The sequence below is a fragment of the Taurulus bubalis genome, assembly GCF_910589615.1.
Source record: "Taurulus bubalis genome assembly, chromosome: 3".
Classification (NCBI taxonomy): Eukaryota; Metazoa; Chordata; class Actinopteri; order Perciformes; family Cottidae; genus Taurulus; species Taurulus bubalis.
The window spans coordinates 4574083-4595627 of NC_136591.1; the positions used below are offsets into that span (position 1 = coordinate 4574083).

Genomic DNA, 21545 nt, shown 5'->3' on the forward strand with positions numbered 1-21545 from the left:
TCACTGCAGCTATATGGCTACAAATAAAAAGATGTGCACATGTGCACACTCATTTGTGTATACATGCAGACATGCATATGTCCACACATTCCAATGTCATTGTGTGTGTGTGTGTGTGTGTGTGTGTGTGTGTGTGTGTGTGTGTGTGTGTGTGTGAGTGACACTGATAGACCTTATCAAGCAATAAGAGCCCACGGTTGACCAGTAGCTACATGAACAAGTAGGGCCAAGGTTAAATCCTGGTGAAAGTGAAAGAGAAGAAAATCCTCAAAAACTTCTAAATTCAAAGTTTTAACAACTTTCGTCTCTGATTGTTTCAGAATAGTTTCTTTTTTGGAGTGATAACATTTTCAACTTCTCGTGAAGAAGAATACATAATCTGAAGCTTTATGTATGATGCATATTAGGGGCGTTTTAGTTTAATATTTGCATTTGAAAGAGCAACTTTCTTATTTTTCAGGTGTGCGAAAACCAGGAATAATGCTGGCCTTGATGTTTGCAATCACTTTCCTATTGCCAATGCTAAATCATTCTTATTGTGTGTTTTCTCTCATGTGCCAAGTGCGTAGCAGAATTTCTGTCCTGGTTCCAGCTTTCTTTTTCTTTCCATATCAATCAATTTCCTTTTATTTCATCATTTATTAATTATAGATTGTTGGACATTTAAAATTGTAATGGTTAACCTAAATACAAAGGATTTATTTTAAATAACATTTAAAAAGTTAAAAAATCATCTATGAGTGAGCAAATTTGTTGTTTTTTCTTTTGAATAATCAATTAGACTTGTCTAAATTCCATGGAATTACACGGTTAATCAATCATGTGATCATTCAAGAGCTCCTCTTATAGGTTCTCTTAGACGTAATACTGAAACCGTTGGCTAAAATGGGCACTGGTCAACTCAGGGCCGAGTACATTACTTAATCATGTTGTGTACATGTACATAATTACCCCTTGTGAACCAAGTACTTTTGTAGTAGTACTTTTGTTGTTTTAACCACAAACTGTTTCAAACTGTGACTGTAATCCGGGAGAAATGTGTTTCCCTTGAAATGTAATTGAGAGTGCAGTTTAGTAGTATGGAAACGTCCTTTTGTAGGAGACAGGGCTGGTTCCTCACGTACAACTGACCACTGACAAATGACCTGCGGTGTTCACAACGAAGTGGAGAGGCAGCGAGTGTGTAATTGTGAATCAGCGTGCATAATGCGTCCTTAAAGCTTTGAGTTTCTTCTTGCTCTCCACCGTTAAAACTCTCATTACGACCAATAAGTTCCTCGGAAAATCCTAAAATAGTAACTGGCATTGGCAAGAAAACATTGAAATGCTTTTTCTGTACCAAGGTTATAAAATGTTGTGGATACATATGCATGTTTTTGAACAGGCTTTAACACAGACAATTCTTAAATACAGCAATAAAACAGCATTCCTTAAATCTGCGCAAAATGCTAGTTAGCTTTGGGCTGGATGTTGAATGCAGGCAGGGAGGAGAGGAAGGCTTACGGGACGCCTTCCCCGCTATTTCTCAATTTTAACGACTTTGTTCTTTGATTAAAAAACGCCTAAACGGTTCCAGTTGAGCCAGAGAAAGAGAAAAGAAATAAAAACTCCAACATCTAAGAGATGAAAATAACCGTTGTTCTCCAGTTTTAAGAGGCACGTGTTCTGGGGTTGGCCTGAGACGTCCGTTACGAGCTGCAGATGTTTGTATGTTTTTTTATGATTGTTGTTATTTTCAAATTGCGGCGTTTCCGTGATGAGCTTTGCGCTCGTTAGCGTGTGTGTTTGCTCTTGGCGAATGAGAGAAAAAAACCTACAGAGCAGTACTTTGAGCTTAATTAACCATAGTTTTAATCTGAGCTTTTTAGCAGCCCATTATGCAGCCTAATCACAGGAAACTATGGTGGTGATTACCACAATGATAGACTACACAGACACACACAAGCACTACACACACCTATGAATAAAATAATTCCCTAGCAGTTATAGTGGGTAATCAAAAACCTCTGCACACACCACTCAGATCAAAATCTTCATGCGGTTTCACAGATTTTGAGAGGAGAAAATGTTTTCACCTCTTCTTCGCTGGATGGAGAAAGTCGTAAAAACAGCACCTGTTCTCTTGTTCTCTCCCATCCAGTCGCCCCTCCTCTCTGTCTGTCTTGGAGGCAGTGAGGTAATCAGATTAAATGTTTTGTTGCTGTGTACGTTTCCTTTTTAGCCCACTCTCATTCAAAGCATCTTAAAATGATCAGGCAGGGTTTGGAGCGTTGCTCGGGGACACATGCTGGGGTCAACCCTGCCCAGTTCCAGCAGCTTCCACCAGTAGGCCACCAACCACAAATCCTCCAGACCTTTTCTGGCCTGAGGCGATGAGGGGATGAAATAAGCAGGTTGCCTTGGTAGCAAAGTAGGCTGAGAGCAGAAAGTATTTTTGACCATGTACAATGGGCCTGTTTTACAACGTGTTCAATGCCAGCAAATAAATAGTGTACTCAGCAAATTATGACTTTGCTTTGTAATCAATAAACCTGATATCAGCCAAAGAAACATCTGCAAAGCACTGACTCTTTTCACCTGTTTGAAGCTAAAAGTCAGTTAAAACCTTTTACATCACATGACTGTGCATCATTAACTTCCCTCATTACATCCTGGATAGTGTTGTTGTTTTCTGTTCAAAGATATTACAGCTGGTTATTCCACTTTGGAACCAAACCTCAAATGAACATATGATTAATATGAGCATAGCACCAACAGAAGCACCGTTGTCTTTTTATTGAGATACCTGTTTCAGCCAGAGGCAATGTGTTTTTACCAGAATAACAAACTAATAATCAATATTCATAATATCCTCTGGCTGCCTCTTCTTGCCTTCACTGAATAAAATCATCTGTCTTAATCACTACAGACAATCTCAATAACCCGATACCAGAAAATATCAAATGTGGAACGAGCACTAGACTGCATGATGAGCAAACAAACATTATATTTAAATATAAAAATGTTCTCCTAAAATAACAAAACAATGACAATATATAATCTATGTGTCTGCTATGAGGAGTTTGCATTATCAGGTGTGTTTTGAAGGATAAATGCCAAGCAAATTGTGGATGTAAATACATGAACATGTGATAGATAAAAAAAATAATACACATGCTGCATTTTGATTACAATTTCTCTTTTTCTTTATTTCCCACCATTGTTCCCGTTTTCACTTACCGCTCCTCTATAAGTCGTAAACATTAATTTTTACGAGCTGGAATTTGCATATCAGATATTTGGTTAAACCCTCAATTTTGACATTGATTAAATCTCTTCATGGGCAGTGAAAGAATCGTTCGAAATGCATTTTAGTTTCATCTTGTAAAATATTGATATGATATTGATATGATCTGATAGGCTTTAGTGACAGACAGAGTTTAAGTCTGTCTCTGTCTTTCTAGTGTGTGTGTGTGTGTGTGTGTGAGAGAGAGAGAGAGAGAGAGAGAGAGAGAGAGAGAGAGAGAGAGAAGCATTTGCAGCCAGGGCAGGAGTTCAACTTGAATAACATCCGAGGCGCACAGAGGCCTGAATAAACGGCGTCACAACCAGAACCGACTCGTAAAAAAAATTCAATAAATGTCAAAGATCCATCAATTCCTATCAAGCGCGTCAGTAAATACCAGGTTTTCAATGGAAGGTTAACTTTATGAAAGAGAGCAGGGGTCACTTCACTTGGATGACGAGTGCCTGGGCCAGCATAAGCAGGATCTGCTCCAGGGGCCCGGCGGCCCCGTGCTTTGGGGTGTTGGCACAACTGCCGTAGACATGGAGTCCAAGTTATGACTTTCCCAGTGGAGCCATACAGGGGATCCGGCAGGTCATGGGATTCGGCCCCCCAGGACATGGTTGCAAGGTTGACGGAGACCCCTGAATGAGGAAGGAGGCATATGGCTGAAACTGGGTGCTGCGTTTCTCTCTCCTCTCTCTCTCTCTCTCTCTCTCTCTCTCTCTCTCTCTCTCTCTCTCTTTATATATATATATATATATATATATATATATATATATATATATATATATATATATATCCTTCTGGTGTTTGACTACACCCCCAACACACATGGCTCCTAACTACCCTGTCCTCCTCAGGAAAGATTAAATTGACTCGTTACAAAAGTGAGGAGAGGTATCACTTCTGAAACCCTAAAAAGCACCAAGGCCACTTACCACTGCACTGTGTAGGTCTCTCTCTCTCTCTCTCTCTCTCTCTCTCTCTCTCTCTCTCTCTCTCTCTCTCTCTCTCTCACACACACACACACACACACACACACACACACACACACACACACACACACACACACACACACACACACACACACACACATTTCCCAGCCGCTGCCACTTCCGCCATAAAAGCCCTGGCAGTGATCCACGTGCCCATTAGCACGCGCTAAATAACTGTTAACAATGTATTACCCAGACTCCCCTGTACGTGTTTCCCCATCCCTTCAAAGCGCGCAGGTAATTATGTCAACGGTTTTTAATAAACAGGCTGTTCAGCGCGCCTCCTTCAGAGGGACGAAATGCGTTTTTAAAATGACACTTGAAACATTGTCCGGGCTGTGATTGTCTAAATGAATGCCATGGTGCACGCGCACCTGCACGTGCTATAGTTCCATTTCGGCTCTATAAATTGCTTGGATAATGTTTGCTTGAAAGAATTATAAAAATGTATTATATATTAGGGCCTTATATATAAATACATATTCATAGGCATATTATTCAAATGGAATGTAATCTGTTAAATGTGAATTCGTTATAAATTAATTAAATCCACTTGATTGTTGGATGTAATATAATATAATGATGGTGTGAGGCTGTAGATCAGAGCAGCAGCACGAGCCCGTTAGCGGAGCAGCGCACGCGCGCAGGCTCGTGATGAGGGAGCGTGTTGTGGGCAATATGAGATTTAGTGTTTTAACAACAATAAACATTAAAGGCGCTAATACTTAACTTACTTTTTTTAAATAGTTCATCCAATCAACTGCCGCTGCTGACATGTTGAGAATCTGATGACGCAGCAGTTAGGCTTTGTACCGCCTGAGAGATAAATACAATAAGTACAACCAATTTGTGAGAGGTGGAGAGGAACACTGTGGACACAAAGAAGGAGACTTATTGTATATAGCCGAGATCAACTTATTACTATTGCCAAATACAAGCCTTGCATTGTTACTGTATGTTGGATAACATGTATGATGCCTTCATCTATCATATATATATATATATATATATATATATATATATATATATATATATATATATATATATATATATATATATATATATATATATATGATAGATGAAGGCCTTTTGCAAATCTCGCCAACGGCAGATGGTGTTCTTCTCTAAGATGCAGGAACCATGCAGGGCACCTGCTAAATAAGAATGAACATAAAAAATAATTAGTTATAAAAACAATGTGATTTTATTACAGAACGTGTGTAACAAAGCTACACATCGTTACAAGAAAAATGTGTTTCTTGGTGACGACAACAGTTCATATTATAATGAAGCTGCACCAAATGATAATGATTAAAGAGTCGGCCTGTGAGACCTGGAAGAACCATTTGTCCAAGTGAATACCTATTAAATATGATGTAATTATTGTTTCTCAATAAATATAAATAATACACTGTGAAATATAAGGATAATCATTATTGTTGTTGTTGTTGTTTTTAACATTATTGTTATTTCTTATTTTCTTATTGTAATTCGCAAGATGGCAACACAAATCAGATATTAATTATTATTTTCCCGTTCCACCAAATTATCATGTTATACTCATGATTAAGTTTGAACATGCAGAATGCCCTTTTGTTAACGATGGTCAGAAGAACACTTAAAAATCCTGCCTGCACCTCAGCTTTGGCCATATTTCATTATATCTTAAAATCAATAAATACAAGACATTTAGCTAACATATTATTGAAAGTGTGTTAGGTTTTTGCTTTGTAGGCTAATTGTAAAACATAATTCACTTAAATGTAAATAAGAGGAAATTGATTATTCACTCTGTACTATTAAAAGTTCTCCTTTTGATAATAATGTTGTTATAGCACGTTCAAAAGCAAACATTTTAGATTCGAAAGAGTAGAGGCTATTTAAGAAAAGTCCCACGCTATGCTTGTGTTTAATTGGAATTTCGTTTCAATTTAGTTCATTAAGAAATATAAGATTCTTAAATGCCCGCGGGAAGTGAAACACGAGGATTTAGATGTGAGAACCCGGATGCATGACGTTCAATAATTTACATTGAATGTTACAACAAACGATGCGACGTGTAGTTTATTAACCATCAGCGCGAGCGGCCTGGAGCTGTGATAGCGGAAGAAACGTCACTGACGTAAAGAGGGAATAGTGAGAGTGAAATCCTGATTCACTAACGCAGTCACGTAATCAAATTAAAGTCCGTCAACATTTAAATAAGGCCTTAAATAAAATGAGCTAATTAACAAATTAGCAGATGAATTACGGCATTGGTTGATCCATCCTTATGCTAAATAATGCATATGCATTTTACATATTACGATTGAAATCAGTTTAGAAACCTGCAAGAGCGCACAGCTCACTGCGCAGTTTATTTATAGCAGGCTCTCCCCTCCACGCGCACCCGCACCAACACGCATTCCCCGCGTGACCACAGCTTATTTACGCCGTCTTCAAAGACTGAAGATGGGTTCCAAACGTGCTCGTCTCAACTCCCTCCGCTGGCTGTTTGGGCCTCTCTCCTCCTGTAACTACATCATAATCACATGGCCTACTTTACTGACTCAGTGGACGTTGTGATATTTTTGTATTTACATTTTCAAACCCAAATGTAAAACAGCATACACTGTAAGCTATAGTCTCAATAACTGTCATCAATAGGTTCTGCTGTTTTATTTTTTTCTAGGTATATTTAATTTTTTTCATCAGAGAGACGTTTATTGTTTCAGTGGACTGGAATGTGTTTGCATTTGAAGTCAAGGATATGTTACTAATATTTCACTACATACACTTTTGCCAAGCCATATAATGGGTTTCTGCGTGTTTATTAAATACTGCTTGTTATACTATTTTCATAAAGCAGAGCTTTCGTTGCGTGGCTGTTTCTGCCGTTGCTCAATTACTTTTCAAAGACCTACTTCAGAATTCAAATTTTTTTTAACGTCTTTTGAAGGCCACACAAAGGAAGAAGAAAAACGAATATTTAGACATGTGATATGGGTATAGGATACATACATGTATTTTTGTAATGATTAAATAATGCACAAACATGTTTAGAGACATGTGAAACAGTGGCATGATTGATGCTCATCTCCGGCTTGGGGACCACAAGGGGCCCCACGTCAGGAGGTAGTCGACACGCAGAGCATGTTGGGCCGCTGTGTGAAAATGCGCGCAATGCCCAGCGAGACGCTCCCCGTCCCGCTCCCTGGCTCCCCGTACCCGTACCCGTCCCGCTCCCCGTCCCCTGAAGACATGATTCATTCCCCAGCTCTACTTTGACCACATAAGGCGGCACGAGCGGCCCCCACAGCGGGCGGGACCAGGAACCAAGTTGCAGGGGGCTGTGATTGCTCGTGATTGGTTGCTCCGTGTTGTGATTGACAGGTCCCCTTCTGCGTCTCTCCTCTAAACTCCGGTTGTTGACACTCTCCAAAAGTCTACACGGCTCTCAAGGATAACGGAGACATTATTACACCCGCCTGTGTCTTCCGCTGCCCGGCTCCTGACGGACAACACGTCGCAGGACCGTCCTCGTGGACTCCTTGTTGAGCCGCCGCCTTTCTTCTGAACTTTTCTTGCTTCCTCGTACTCGTGACACCGTCTCCTAACTCCTCGCTCCTCTTCCCGAGACCGAGAGAAATGGCAGAGAAGCGGCGAACTCCGTGCGCACTGAGCGTCAAGGCGCACGCCTTCTCGGTCGAGGCTCTGATCGGAGCGGAAAAGAGACGCCGCACGGCCCGGGAGGAGGCCGAGTGCCCCGGCTACGAGGACCGAGCGGATGCCGCTGATGTAACCGGGAGCCCGGGGCCGCGAGCCGGCAGGACGTGCTCTAGCGACCGGGGCAGCGAGGCGGAGTGTACAAGTGACGGGTCCCGTAAGTAAATAACAACAAAAAAAGCCCGTCATAATAATGATAATAATGAGTTACTAAAATACATAATATATGACCAATTTCATGAAATAGGCCTATGCAATTAGTAGTTTATCACACACAAGAATACAGACTAAAATACACTCAAATATGCCCATGTTGCACTTTCTCATTGTTGTTATTGTTTTCAAAGTGTTTTACTGGTCAACAGCTAAATATTTAATAATGCGCATTCGAGAGCTTACTCTATTTTAAAGGAAATGACTGAAATGTGATCTTATACTCGCTGACATTTTTGTATCGCAGCATTTGTTTTCCATCAGCTCTCTTCTGCTTATTGTTGAGGGAAATGCAGCAATACATCGCAAAAGATGAAGGTTATGAACACGAATCAATGATAGATTTTGGTCAGAGCCTCTCAGTATGAATGTGTTATGGTATTGTGTTATGATATTGTTTGCCCGGTCCAGTAAATGCAAAATGTGAGTGGTGCGAGCGTGACTAATGAGGCGCTTTATGAGTTGTGTTGCAATCATAAACACGCTGATTAGCAGAGTTTATAGAAGGGAAACTGTCACGGAAATGGTGCTAAGAGTTCTACAGAAAACGTAAAACATGTCAAATTAGGTTTAAATCTGCTGCACATTTAAATGCATTCTGCGGAGGATTTGTATTGTTGTAGTTCGGCTCGTTGGGCCCATGTTTAATGTGCATGTCTGCTGCCGAGGTCTGTGTTGAATATAGCACCAATAATAACACATAAACACTAGGGTGTCCTCTAAACACATCCTCGATATTAAAACATGTTTAAACTTATGTACTCCACGATGAAAATAATCATAAATATCCTACTGGGTCTTCAATTTGAGTTCAGTTGTGAGTTTATAATTCACTTACTATTTTTCTTCTCATAATATACTATATGTATAAACTCAGTGATGCCTGTGGGGCAACCTTATAGTTTAAAGACACATACACATAGAATTATGAGCTGTCAGTGTATTGCAGCGTGAGTTTAATGAACGTAATCCCATAAGCATTTTTATTTCCCTGCAATAAATAACTAGTAGTGAAGTGAGACTCTTTCGCGGGCTGCTGATTTTTTTTTTTCCATCAGTGCTACTTTACTGTGATGGGAAAATTTACATGATTAGTCAATTTGTAATATAACGATATAATAATGTATTTAAAAATAGCTTTAGTCATATTCGGGCTATATGCAAATGCACACGTGAATTTTACCTTTGGTCTTGATTGTTTTAGGACTGTGTAATCGGGAGTACTGTAATGTGTATCTGCTTTTAAAATATGTAGTATTCGGCATTGAACCATTTCTATCTCGGATGGTTTGTTAATATTAAAAACGCGCTGTCTCGCCTCTTGTGCAGCAGAGAGCGAGGACGCGCTGCTGGAGAGCCCGCATCCCGCAGCTCTATGCCCGGTGCCGGGGACCGGCAGCGGGGAGGACGCCCGCGTGGACCTGCAGGGATCAGACCTGTGGAAGCGGTTCCACGAGATAGGCACGGAAATGATCATTACCAAGGCGGGACGGTACGAGATGAGCAATTACACTACATTGGGATAAGGAAGATATGTCAAAAACATGTATACAATATTTATGATAACATATTCATTATTGAGATAAGAGTCATGATGATGGATAATTATACATTATGATTATTATTATGATTTTTATTGTTAAGCAATAATGTGTTGTAAATCCTCTTTTAAATATAATCTGGAATCTCCAATGTAGATGATTTATTTGGTTTTCCTGTCAGGCGGATGTTCCCTGCTATGCGCGTAAAGGTTATGGACCTGGATCCACATCAGCAGTATTACATTGCCATGGATATAATCCCTGTGGACAACAAGCGATATAGGTAAAACACACAAATACTTGTACATGTACACACACACACACACACACACACACACACACACACACACACACACACACACACACACTCACACTCCACCATGCATGCAAGTAGTACACCTTGTGATCAAGAAATGCATTTTCAAATGAATATTTGTCAAAAGTCAAAATTAAATAAAAAATCGTGATAGGGATATCAAAGTGATAGAAACTGTCAATATAGGTGTATAGTAAAAGTATATAGTATATACAAAGCTATTAATAAACAAGGCAAGTGCTTATTATATAACCGGAATGTTACAGTCATTGTCCTTAGCATGTATTCTTTATATAGACTGTTCATGGGACAACCTACGTTTTAAATTGTGGAAAGCAAGTTCCGTCTCCACAAATGGCACTTGGCACCGGACTGTTGTCACGGCGGTTTTGCCGTCCCTTTTGGAAATGGCCTTTTGGATGCCTAACCTCTCCACCCTGCAGGGTCAAACCAACAAATGGCGCTGTAATGCAGAATAAAATAGCACGTTACTGCAGCGGCATCAATACCCGGCTCGTCTTTGCACGCTACAGTGTAAACATTTCAAGAACCGTTTCTATGTAAACACATTTTAGTGGCGTGGTGGTGATGAGTGACATCCTATAGCACATGTAATTCGGCCAGTCAGACAAGATCTTGGAGATACAGCGGGTTAGTGAACCGTGTGCTCACATGCACGCAGCAGAGCTGCAGGCGACACCGCGTCATGGAGGGAGAGGCTGCAGCTTTTTATTCCAACCAAACGTTAACAGCAGGTGATGAACACACGTTCAACTAGATGAGGAACTAATTAAGTTTGTTTCTAGCTGAAGGCCATTTGACTCCCATCCTATGATATGCATTCACATTGTTTCACATCAACACATTTAATTGCATTAACAGAAAAGAGCTTTCGGCCATGCTTTAACATGTAAACAGTCATTTAACTTGGCAGGCGCTTCGTCTAACATATTTAGGCTATAAAATGTAGCACACAAGAAAAATCTGCTTGATCAGAGGAAAATAATAGATATATAGTTTTTTTTGGGATATAATAGCTTAAACATAAAGTCTGCAGTCAGTTCGATTACCATTCTGAGTTGAATGAAAATTACAACTTTGATGGAATTCTGTTACATTCTCATGACATTTAATCCTTGACTTTTAACTCTCTGTGATTATTCTTTCTGGCATGCCTTTGGTTGTGCATGTAAAACGGGGCATAGCAGGATTGAACAATGCAAACACAATGCGGACATTCTGTTCATGCACGTCTGTGTGTGTGTGAATTGTGAAGGTACGTGTATCACAGCTCCAAGTGGATGGTAGCGGGGAATGCAGACTCTCCTGTGCCACCCAGAGTGTACATCCACCCGGACTCCCCGGCCTCCGGAGAGACGTGGATGCGTCAGGTGGTCAGCTTCGACAAACTCAAACTGACCAACAACGAACTGGACGACCAGGGACATGTAAGAGCTGTGCTACTATTATATGTGTATGATAGTCATAAGTACCTATGCATACCTCATTGTGGCCTCTTTAAATACATTGTAATTCATCTTCGTTATTATATGATTACATAATCTAATATTTTGATAAAAAAAAGTCTTGTTCTTGATAATTGTGCGACTCTTTGAGTATCCTGTCAAACTGTAAATGATATCATTAAAAGTCCAATATCAGAAGACAATAACATCCTACAGCTGAAAATGTATGTTGGATTTTGTAATATTTACAAGAAATATGACCAAAAAAAAAGATCACTGCTGAGAGTTGAGGGCTCCTGATAGATGCATTGTGTCTGTTTCTGTGTTTCTCTCTTTTTGTGTGCAGGTGCATGTATCAATCAATCAATCACTTTTTATTTGTTCATTACATCTCATACCTGTGTACAAACTCAATGTGCTTCAAAAACTGATACAATTTAAGACATATAGAAAGTGGCCAAAATAAAATGTGCAGTCATTTGAAGTAACCTTTCAGACAACCATACACGCTGACACAATGCATTCCTGTGTCCAGGTGTGCATGTTTATGACCCAACAATCATATTTTATAACTGTGAATAACATGCGTCTGTAATTTAAGCCTGAAAATGTAATTTTGTCTTTCCGATTCAGATCATTTTGCACTCAATGCACAAGTACCAGCCGCGGGTCCATGTGATCCGCAAGGAGTGTGGAGAGGAGTTATCCCCAGTGAGAGCCATCCCTGCTGGGGAGGGCACCCGCACCTTTGCTTTCCCTGAGACCGTGTTCACCACTGTCACAGCATATCAGAATCAACAGGTACGGCATTTAAAAGGCACATTATTCTGTGTATGTGTATGTGTGTATGTGTGTGTGTGTGTGTGTGTGTGTGTGTGTGTGTGTGTGTGTGTGTGTGTGTGTGTGTGTGTGTGTTTTGCAAAACAGAGGGAGAGAGAAAAGTCCTACAGTTTTCCCTGGTGTTTTACTGGAAACACTTATTGGACCGATTGTAAAAAAAAAAAAAATGGCATCACTCACTTAATCTTTTGAGTACTTTTCAACATTGCTTGAGCGTTTCATACTTTCAAAATGTAGCCCAGCAAATTTCAATGCTAGTGTCTGAAGAAATGCAACGTTTTTTTTTCTGGATCTGTGAACATAGTGTGAGCATTGAAGAAGACTGTTAGCTGAGGTTGGCTGGCCAACCTCCAATGATGGCTGAAGTCAGAACAAGGTGGCGATGCTTATAAAAGTCACCTTGGATGCGGGTCACAGATCTGGGCTTTAAACAGCCCCATAGCAGCCCCGCAGATTAACTAACATACACATATACATAACATTACCTAAATGTACAAGGAAACATAAATGTCTATGTCTATAATATAAATTATAGACATATATTAGACACATACAAACAGCACAGCTGGCACCAAACTATTTGTATTTATGCATGTATTAATAGATCTGAGTATTCCATTATGTTATCATCGATTTGTTTTGGTTATATATAATTGGAGTTTTATTTTTGTACTTTTCAGATTACAAGGCTGAAAATTGACAGAAACCCTTTTGCCAAAGGCTTCAGAGACTCTGGCAGAAACCGGTGAGTTCAATTCAACCACAGAGATTTACACATTATCTACTGCATTATGGGTAATGTGGGATGCATGACTGCGTTATATTCTGGCTAGATTGTGGTTTTCGTAAAAGCTATTTCAGTCCGATTTTATGGGGCGCAAAGCTTTTTATTTATTTATTTTCTTCTGATGGAAAATGTGCAACAGCCCCCAATTAAATCTGACCTAAATGGCGGAAAAGAAATTGACTAAACTCAACAGACGTGGCAGATATTTCTTTGATTCCACCATGTTCAATGATGCATTTTCATTTTCATTTTCTAACTTTAAAGGCACATTAATCCCAACAACTGCATAGTTCAAGGCACATGCTTTGAGAGGGAAAAATCTAACCTCGGCTGCAAATCTAAATGGAGCGTCAGATTCCAGTCGGCCTCACGAACATAAACATCAACAGCAAAATAATAAAAATCAAGGGTGTCCTGAAGAAAATCTGTATAAACACATTTCTAAAGATATATAAACACAACATTATAACAACACGGCAGTAAAACACCAACAGTCTGCAAACAGCAACTCCCCTGAGGCCTCACAGAAATCATTAGAGAGGGGAGAAAAAGGGGGAGAGCAAGAAATAGGAGGAGAAGGAACGCGTGAGACCTCAAATTTGAGAGGGATGAAGATAGAGAAAAACAAACTGGTTAACCTTGACAGCGGACCCGATAAAAGTTAAACTCAGGAAGGCCAAAAAATAACCTCCCTTTAAATATTACAGGAAGAGTCAAGCAGTTTGCAAAGTAAACTTCTGCTCTGATAGGCTGCTTTGGAGCAACCGCTCAGGGCAGCTTGTCTAAATTATCACCGTGGCTACAACCCCGCGGGGGGGCGGACTTTTATCCTCACGCTAACAAGAGGTAACAGAGCATTCGCATTACCCCGCCACAGCAAACCCTCTGCCCCATCTAGGAGGGAGACGCAGATTGGGGGGAAGGGGAGTCCCACCTCGTAAATCCTTGCTGCGGCTTCCTGCTCCTTCGTCCTGATTCGCCCGTAAAAGCCGTGTGAAAGCAATTACCTCTGTGCACCCGGCTTGCAGCAGCCAATCGCAACGTGCCGTTTATGCCCCTCATTACCTGCAGTCTCCATGGAGATGGCAAAAGAGGCCCCACGGGCGACTAAGATAGCCCCCAGGTGGTTGGCGTAATGTGAGGCATGCTGGCAGAGAGCGGCTGCAGCTGCATCAGTGACTAGCGAGGTAAAGAATCAGATTCGGGGCCAGATTCTCCCCTTCCTATAATGGTCAGCAAAGCCCCCATTTGTGAATGTTTCTAAAGATTATCTGCCAGGGCTGCCCTTTATCACCGGTACTGTTCGTGACTTTTACGGACAGGATATCTAGGCGCAGTCGGGGGGGTGGAGAACGTCAGGTTCGGGGGTCTCGGGTTCGCCTCTCTGCTGTGTGCAGATGTTGTGGTCCTGCTGGCCTCCTCGGACCATGACTCCAGTGTTCACTGGGGCGTTTTGCTCTGAGGCCATAGTGCTCTGTCGGAAACCGGTGGATTGCTTCCTCCTGACGGACGGAGTGCCTACCCGAAGCAAAGGAGTTCAAGTATCTCGGGGTCTTGTTCACGAGTGAGGGTCAGATGGAGCGGGTGATCGACAGGCAGCAGGCATCGGTGCGGCTGCAGCAGTAAAGTAGGCGCTGCACCGGACCGTCTTGGTGAACGTAGACCGGTCGGTCTATGTTCCGACCCTGACCTATGGTCACGAACTCTGGGTCGTGCTCCTTTTAGGGTAAGGAGCTGAGATATCATCTACCCAAATGGTAGGAGACCCCGAAGAAGACCCAAAACACGCTGGAGGGATTGTATCTCCCAGCTGGGAACGCCTCGGGATCCCCCAGAATGAATTGGAAAATGTTGCGGCGGAGAGGGAAGCCCGGGTCAGTCTAATTGGCCTGCTGCCACCACGACCCGATCCCGGATGAGCGGAAGGAAATGGATGGATGGATGGATGAATTGAATTGACGATGCATTACCCTGTTGTGAAGGGGGAACCCCTAGAACAACCGAGAATGCAACATTTGAAAATCATTGCTTCACACCCTGTAGGAACAAACCCGTTAAGCTTATCATTACATGCTGCTATGTGTGGGGCCTCTCACATTTCCAACATCTGTTAGGATTTGAAAAATCTTTTTAGTGTGAGCCTTAAAGAAAGACAAGGATGTTCAGTAATGTTGATGTATGTGCGTTAACATGTGCAGTGTATGTGTGTCTTACAGGATGGGTCTGGAGGCTTTGGTTGAGTCTTATGCATTCTGGCGTCCATCCCTGCGAACACTCACATTTGAGGACATCCCTGGCATTACCAAGCAAGGTAGAGATAACTAACAAAAGTTTTCGGCGTATTGAGAATGAATCAAGTCATCCAGCCTAAAACTCCCACCCAAACCTCCAACCGAAGAGGTTTTGCTAAAACGTTCCTTATGTGCTCCTGACAGTAACACAACTTATTTGCCACAACTCTACATATAATCATAGGTAATGTTGTGGAACGTCCCAATCCAACATCTCTGATCATGCTGATTATGATACCTTACTTAACTCTGGGTGTATGACAATATGACCAAGTACTGGTCCAATACCCGTGCACATGTCTTTCCAATTTTTTTTAATTGTACACCTCACTGTGCCAAACTCATTAGATCCATGTGATGTAATGTTACCTTCCATTCCTAGTTGAATTTGAACCAACATACAATTCAAGCAGATATAGGTTTCACTTTTCAATCTTTCTGATTCTGTTTTTCAGGGATCCCTCATGGTGCAATCGGAACGTCTTCTCACCTGCTCTCCACATCCCCATGCTCATCATCTTTCCAGGTTTGCCCTCTCAGCCCGCCTGACTACACCTGCAGCCGACCCGCACACCATCTCCATCGCTATAGCAACCACCCGGAGCCATTCCCCCCTCCCAGAGTTCCATCAGCTTACGAAGGTGAAGGATTCTGTGCTCTGCCACTCCCTGCTTCTCAACTTGGCTATTTATCCAACCCCAGCCCGCAGGGCTACGCTGGGCTTCGTCTTCACACACCGCCTTACAGCCTGTATAGTTACGCATTCCCTCCCTCGCCACGCCTCGCAGCCAGCCCTGATAAAATGGCCGCCGCTGCCAATCATCAGAGTGCTTTCCTTGGCTCGTCTCCCAGTGGGACTCTAACGGACAGTCTGGGTGTACTCAGTGGTGGACAGCAGGGCTTCTTGTTTAACTCAAGGACTTTAGGACTGGCAGGTAGCCAGCCGGGAGGTGGTACCTCACAAGTCACTGCCCACATGGGCTGAATTTGACTCCAGACATCTAGGGTTGTCAAGAAAAATCCAATGACACCCTGGAATGGGTGTATGTTTCTTTTTGTTCAGAAAGTTCTACGAATGAATCATCCATGTGCTAAACAAGCATCACGCTTGATTGTGGACAAACAAAGAGGAGAGACAGATCATGCAATTGCCTCTGTGGACAAAAATAGTCTACTCCTTTAACAAAGGGAATATTTTTTACCAAGTTCTTATCTCTCAAGTATGTTCTCTAGGGCGTGCATGTGCAGCTGCAGTGGCCACTAAAAGGAGAGACTTCCTGCATTTTTGGATAAGGAGTTCAAACAATGTATCACAGTGACTGAACTGGAACTGAATATGGATTCGGACAAAACTGGGCTGGCCCAGGCACCCCAAGCAAGCACTTCAACACCTGGAAGGACGCCCCGAAGTAGTGATCTATTGAACACAAAATATGTTGTTGCCTCCTTGATCTTGCCTACTCTGGATGAAGTGACTGAACACTACCTTTAAAGTTATTGTATAGTACACATTGTGTTATCATTACATGCCTGGTAATGTTCTCAAGCCAGCCATTGGCATAACAAACATGTGAGCCATCTAGTAAATTGCACTAAAGACAGGTCCTTTTTAACCACTCAGGCTTAAAAAAAAAAAACGATTACACACAACACCAGGACATGGCCATAAGAGACCATGGGAAACATCCCAGTGACAGTTATGGACCGGTAAGGTTAAAGCTGTGGGAAAATGATGGATGACGGACTAATCTTCATATTCTTTTTTGATGCAGCTGTTTGGATTTCAGGCTGAAGTGCATCTTCCCTTGTGACACAGACGTAACTGCACATGGGGACTCTGTACATAGCGAAGGAAAGGCAGGCGGTAGGAGACATGTGTACATACAGGGCTGCATGACCCTTCGCACTTAAAAACCCTAAAGCACCTGCTTCTGCTCTTTAGACTGGGTCAGGTACGCAACAGCCAGCCCTGAACTTGACCTAAAAGCTTTTCTTTGCAAACACCCGCGATATCAGCACGCTCTTTGCCTGAGGACATTAAACATGCTCTGTGACCTTTTTGAGCCAAATAAAATATATCTATTCATGTTTAAAGTGAATATGTCATTAATATCTTACTAATTTAACCAATTTCATATTTTTTTATTTATCAAGGTGTGTGTGAGCGTTTTCTTTCCACATATATTTTTTATAAATAAAGTAATTACAATGCTTAGATTATAATATGTCCTTGTTAAAACAAAGAATGGAGGACAGTATGCTTATGTGTTCAGAGTCATGTAAGTGCTAATGGTATTAAGAATGCATATGTGTCTGTGTGTGATAAAGCAGTGAAAGACTGGGCTTGTACAGGCTTTGTATTCCAGAGAAATGAAAAATACCACTGGAGACAGGGAGAAAGTGTGTGAAAGAAACAGCTCTCAGGCACACACACACATCATCAGTGTCTTCATTGTGTAATGGCCATGCTGAATTGACTAGTCACAAGAGGCAGGGTGTGCAGTGAATATGGATGTGGGTGTGATGGTGCAGACATGTGTGAGTGTGCACATTTGTGTGTAACATCACCACCACCCCAAAAACAAAGTCATACTATGCTGCTGAAGGAATACACAGATCATTTTTCAGAAAGCTGTTGGCTGTCACTGAGGCTTTGCCATTTTAACCTATTCTGAAAGGTCACAAGTCCAATATTGTAGAGCTGTTCTGAAATCTGCCCTCCAGGTATGATTTTGTGGCAATGTTATCTGTTTAAAGTTCTCAACTGATTCGTCATACCAAACGTCGCAGACTCCCTCCTGCTGTCACCCATTCCCTCACCCCGCTCTTCTGCCTCTACCTCAGTCATCTCCTGTCACTCTGAAGGTGAGAGGTGCTGACGAGAGGAGCACATGTAAGGGGGAAAGAGGACGGAAGGGGGGAGGAGAGCTTATTTTAGAACCAAGGAATGATTGGCTTGTTGTTTCTGAGTGACAGGGGACAGGGTGCATCCATACCACACACACAGTCTCTCTCTCTCTCTCACACACACACACACACACACACACACACACACACACACACACACACACACACACACACACACACACACACACACACACACAGGGATATACAAAATGTTGGCTGAATCTTCTTTACCCTGTCAATTCCTTTAACAACTTAGCTTTTCCATGAGTTATGATTTAGAGAGAATCTGTATGAATCTGCAGAATGTCAGAGGCACACTTTCTATCTCTCTATAAAAACTATATATATATATATTCAGACAGTCTGGCCTTAGGTGGGGACATTAACACTTGTGTACGACCAGGTGCCGAAGTGACAGATCTGTCACTCTATCCGCCTGAAGGAGGAGGACAGGAGGGGCAGGGGAGAAGAGAAGGGGATTCAGCAGAGAGCAGGAGCAGTAAGTGTGTGGCCAAGATTTGTAAAATAACGTAAATTCTGACGGCAAAGACGGCAGCAATTTACTGTTACGGTGAAGCTATTGTCATTTTCTGTAATAGTATCTTATCATGAACTGGATTACAGTATGTGATAGTAGAATAACTGGGTTTTACGATAATTGTATAGTTCATACCATACATTTACAAAGAGTAATAAAGTCTGCTACTTTTACATTTATTTCCCCACAACAACAAAAATAATTCATATACAATACAATATTGTTGAAGCTTATTACATGTCTTCAATCATTTACAGCTGACTTTGTAGACAAAGAATATTTGGAATATGTGTATTCCGAAACTGAAGGTAAAACTGAGGTACTGCATGTTTAGAAGAAAAATAAATACACACACATTTTACACATGTAAATGTCACCTACATGAACTACGTGACACTGAAAAGGAGAAAAAGATGAGAAGGAGAAAGAGAGAGAAACCAGTGAAAGAGGATTTGACTGCCTCCCTTCTTCATTGTCTTAGAGACACACTTTGGCAACTCCAGGTCTCAACAACTCGCTTTTGAACACCGTCCCGTTGCTTCTGGTTTGCAGTTCTGCAGTCACAATAGTATAATAGCACAACTAACCAGTTTTAGCTAACTATACATCTAAATCCATCCATTACCAGCCACTTATCCAGGGTCGGGTCGGTTGGCAGCAGGCCGACCCAGGCTTCCCTCTTAACCTCAACCTTTTCCAGCTCATTCTGGGGGATCCCGAAGCGTTCCCAGGCCAGCTGGGAGATAACCTCCAGCGGGTTCTGGGTCTTCCCCGGGGTCTCCTACCAGTTGGACGTGCCTGGAAAACCTCTAATGGGAGGCGCCCAGGATGCATCCTGATTAGAGCCAGTAGAAAGCCTTCTCCAGATCCACAAAGCACATGTAGACTAGTTGGGTAAACTCCCAGGACCTTGGAGGTTCGACAAACGGTCTGGGCTTCCTTTCCAGCACCCTGGCATAAGCTTTCCTCAGCAGGCTGAGTAGTGTGATACCCTAATACTTCGAGCACACTCTCCGGTCCCCCTTTTTGAAAATGGGAACCTCCACCCAGTCCATGGGCACTGTTCCCGACCCCCATGCGACATTGAAAAGGCGTGTCAGCCAAGACAACCCAACAATGTTGAGTACCTTCAGCATCTCAGGGCAGATCTCATCCACTCCCGGCGCCTTTCCACCAAGGAGATGTGTGAGAAGTCGAAGACCTCCCGGACAGCATCCTTCGCCAGACGTTCCCAGTTCACCCTCACTACACGTTTGGGCTTGCCAGGTCCTTCCAGCCGGCTCCCCGTCATCTGATCCAACTCACCACCCGGTGGCGATCAGGTGACAGCTCTGCTTCTCTCTTCACCCGAGTGTCCAGACATATGGCCACAGATCAGACGATACGATTACAAAGTCGATCATTGGTCTCCGGCCTAAGGTGTTCTGGTACCAGGTACACTTATGAGCCACACTATGTTTGAAGATAGTGTTCCTTACGGACAATGGTGAGACACCACTGGGGCTCAGATCGGGCTAGTCGTTCCTCCCAATCACTCCTGCTAGGTTTCTCTGCCATTGCCCACGTGAGCATTGAAGTCTCCCAGGAGAACTATGGAGTCGGCAGGCGCCTCCCCCTTTCCAGCTGTTTGGTGCATAAGCACAAACAACAGTCACAGCCTTACTCCCTGCAACTCGCAGGCACAGGTGAAAACTCCAACATGCCGTAGCTCAGCTGGGGATTCGTGAGTATCCCCACTCCTGCCCGGCGCCACTCACCTGGGAAACTCCAGAAAAGGACAAAGTCCAACCCTTCTCCAGGAGCTTGGTTCCAGAGCCAGTGCTGTGCTTGGAGGTGAGCCCAACTATATCTAGCTGGTACCGCTCCACCTCCTGCATCATCTACGGCTCTTTCCCCGCTATGGAGTTCCACGTTCCGAGAGCTAGTCTATGCTGCCGGCGATCGGCTCGCCCAGGCCCCCTGCCTAGGCCCATCGCCCGGTCTACATAGCACCCTGATGCTTATCCCTGCGGGTGGTGAGTCCATAGGGTGGATGCTCTATGTTGTCGCAACCCAACAGGAGAATTACATGTACTTTGTATCAGGAAATTCGGAGGAAATTCTCTCTCACTGGACCTCGTTGCATTTCAAATGAATACTAATGCTCTATGCGCCGTTATTCTCTGAAAACCCTAAACACAATATGAACTGAGAGGAATAAAAGGAAACAAGTGTAACTTATAGATATACCCGTAGGCTGTAGGTATAACTGTCAAACCATAACCAACCTCCACAATGAATAGGATTATTGTATTATCTGTAAACGTACACCATGGATTAGTACCATGGATTAGTACTTTGCCACGTCAGTGACACCTTCTGTTTCTGAAGCGTTTCCATTTCCTATAATCCCCAGACATGTTAATAGTGTTTTATCAGTGAACTATTTGACATCCTTTGATCATTTGGCACGGCCAAGTTGAAAATTCAGAGGTGCACGACCAACCGCAACCACTTGTGGTCTTACCCGCATAAGATTAGTCGCAATTGGTCATGCGCCGACCGCGATTACACCAGTTTCTGCCGAGCGCCATCAACGAGCGAGGATAAACTAGTGGAGAAGAGAGTACTTTCTGAACTACCGCTTAAGCTTAATTTCTTGGCAAAAGTGAATTAAGGTTGATAACCATATTTTTAGC

The 21545-nt window shown here is 42.5% G+C and overlaps 1 protein-coding gene across 1 annotated transcript; it reads left to right on the forward strand.

The window, feature by feature from the left end:
- Positions 1-7890: 7890 nt before the first annotated feature.
- On the forward strand, positions 7891-17738 carry tbx18 (T-box transcription factor 18; the record flags this gene model as incomplete). The annotated part of the gene is made up of 8 exons (XM_079216059.1): positions 7891-8125; positions 9511-9673; positions 9904-10005; positions 11315-11486; positions 12138-12305; positions 13025-13089; positions 15348-15442; positions 15878-17738. The coding sequence occupies 8 exons, from the start codon at positions 7891-7893 to the stop codon at positions 16405-16407; spliced, it is 1530 nt and encodes a 509-aa protein (XP_079072185.1). The 3' UTR covers positions 16408-17738.
- Positions 17739-21545: the final 3807 nt, after the last annotated feature.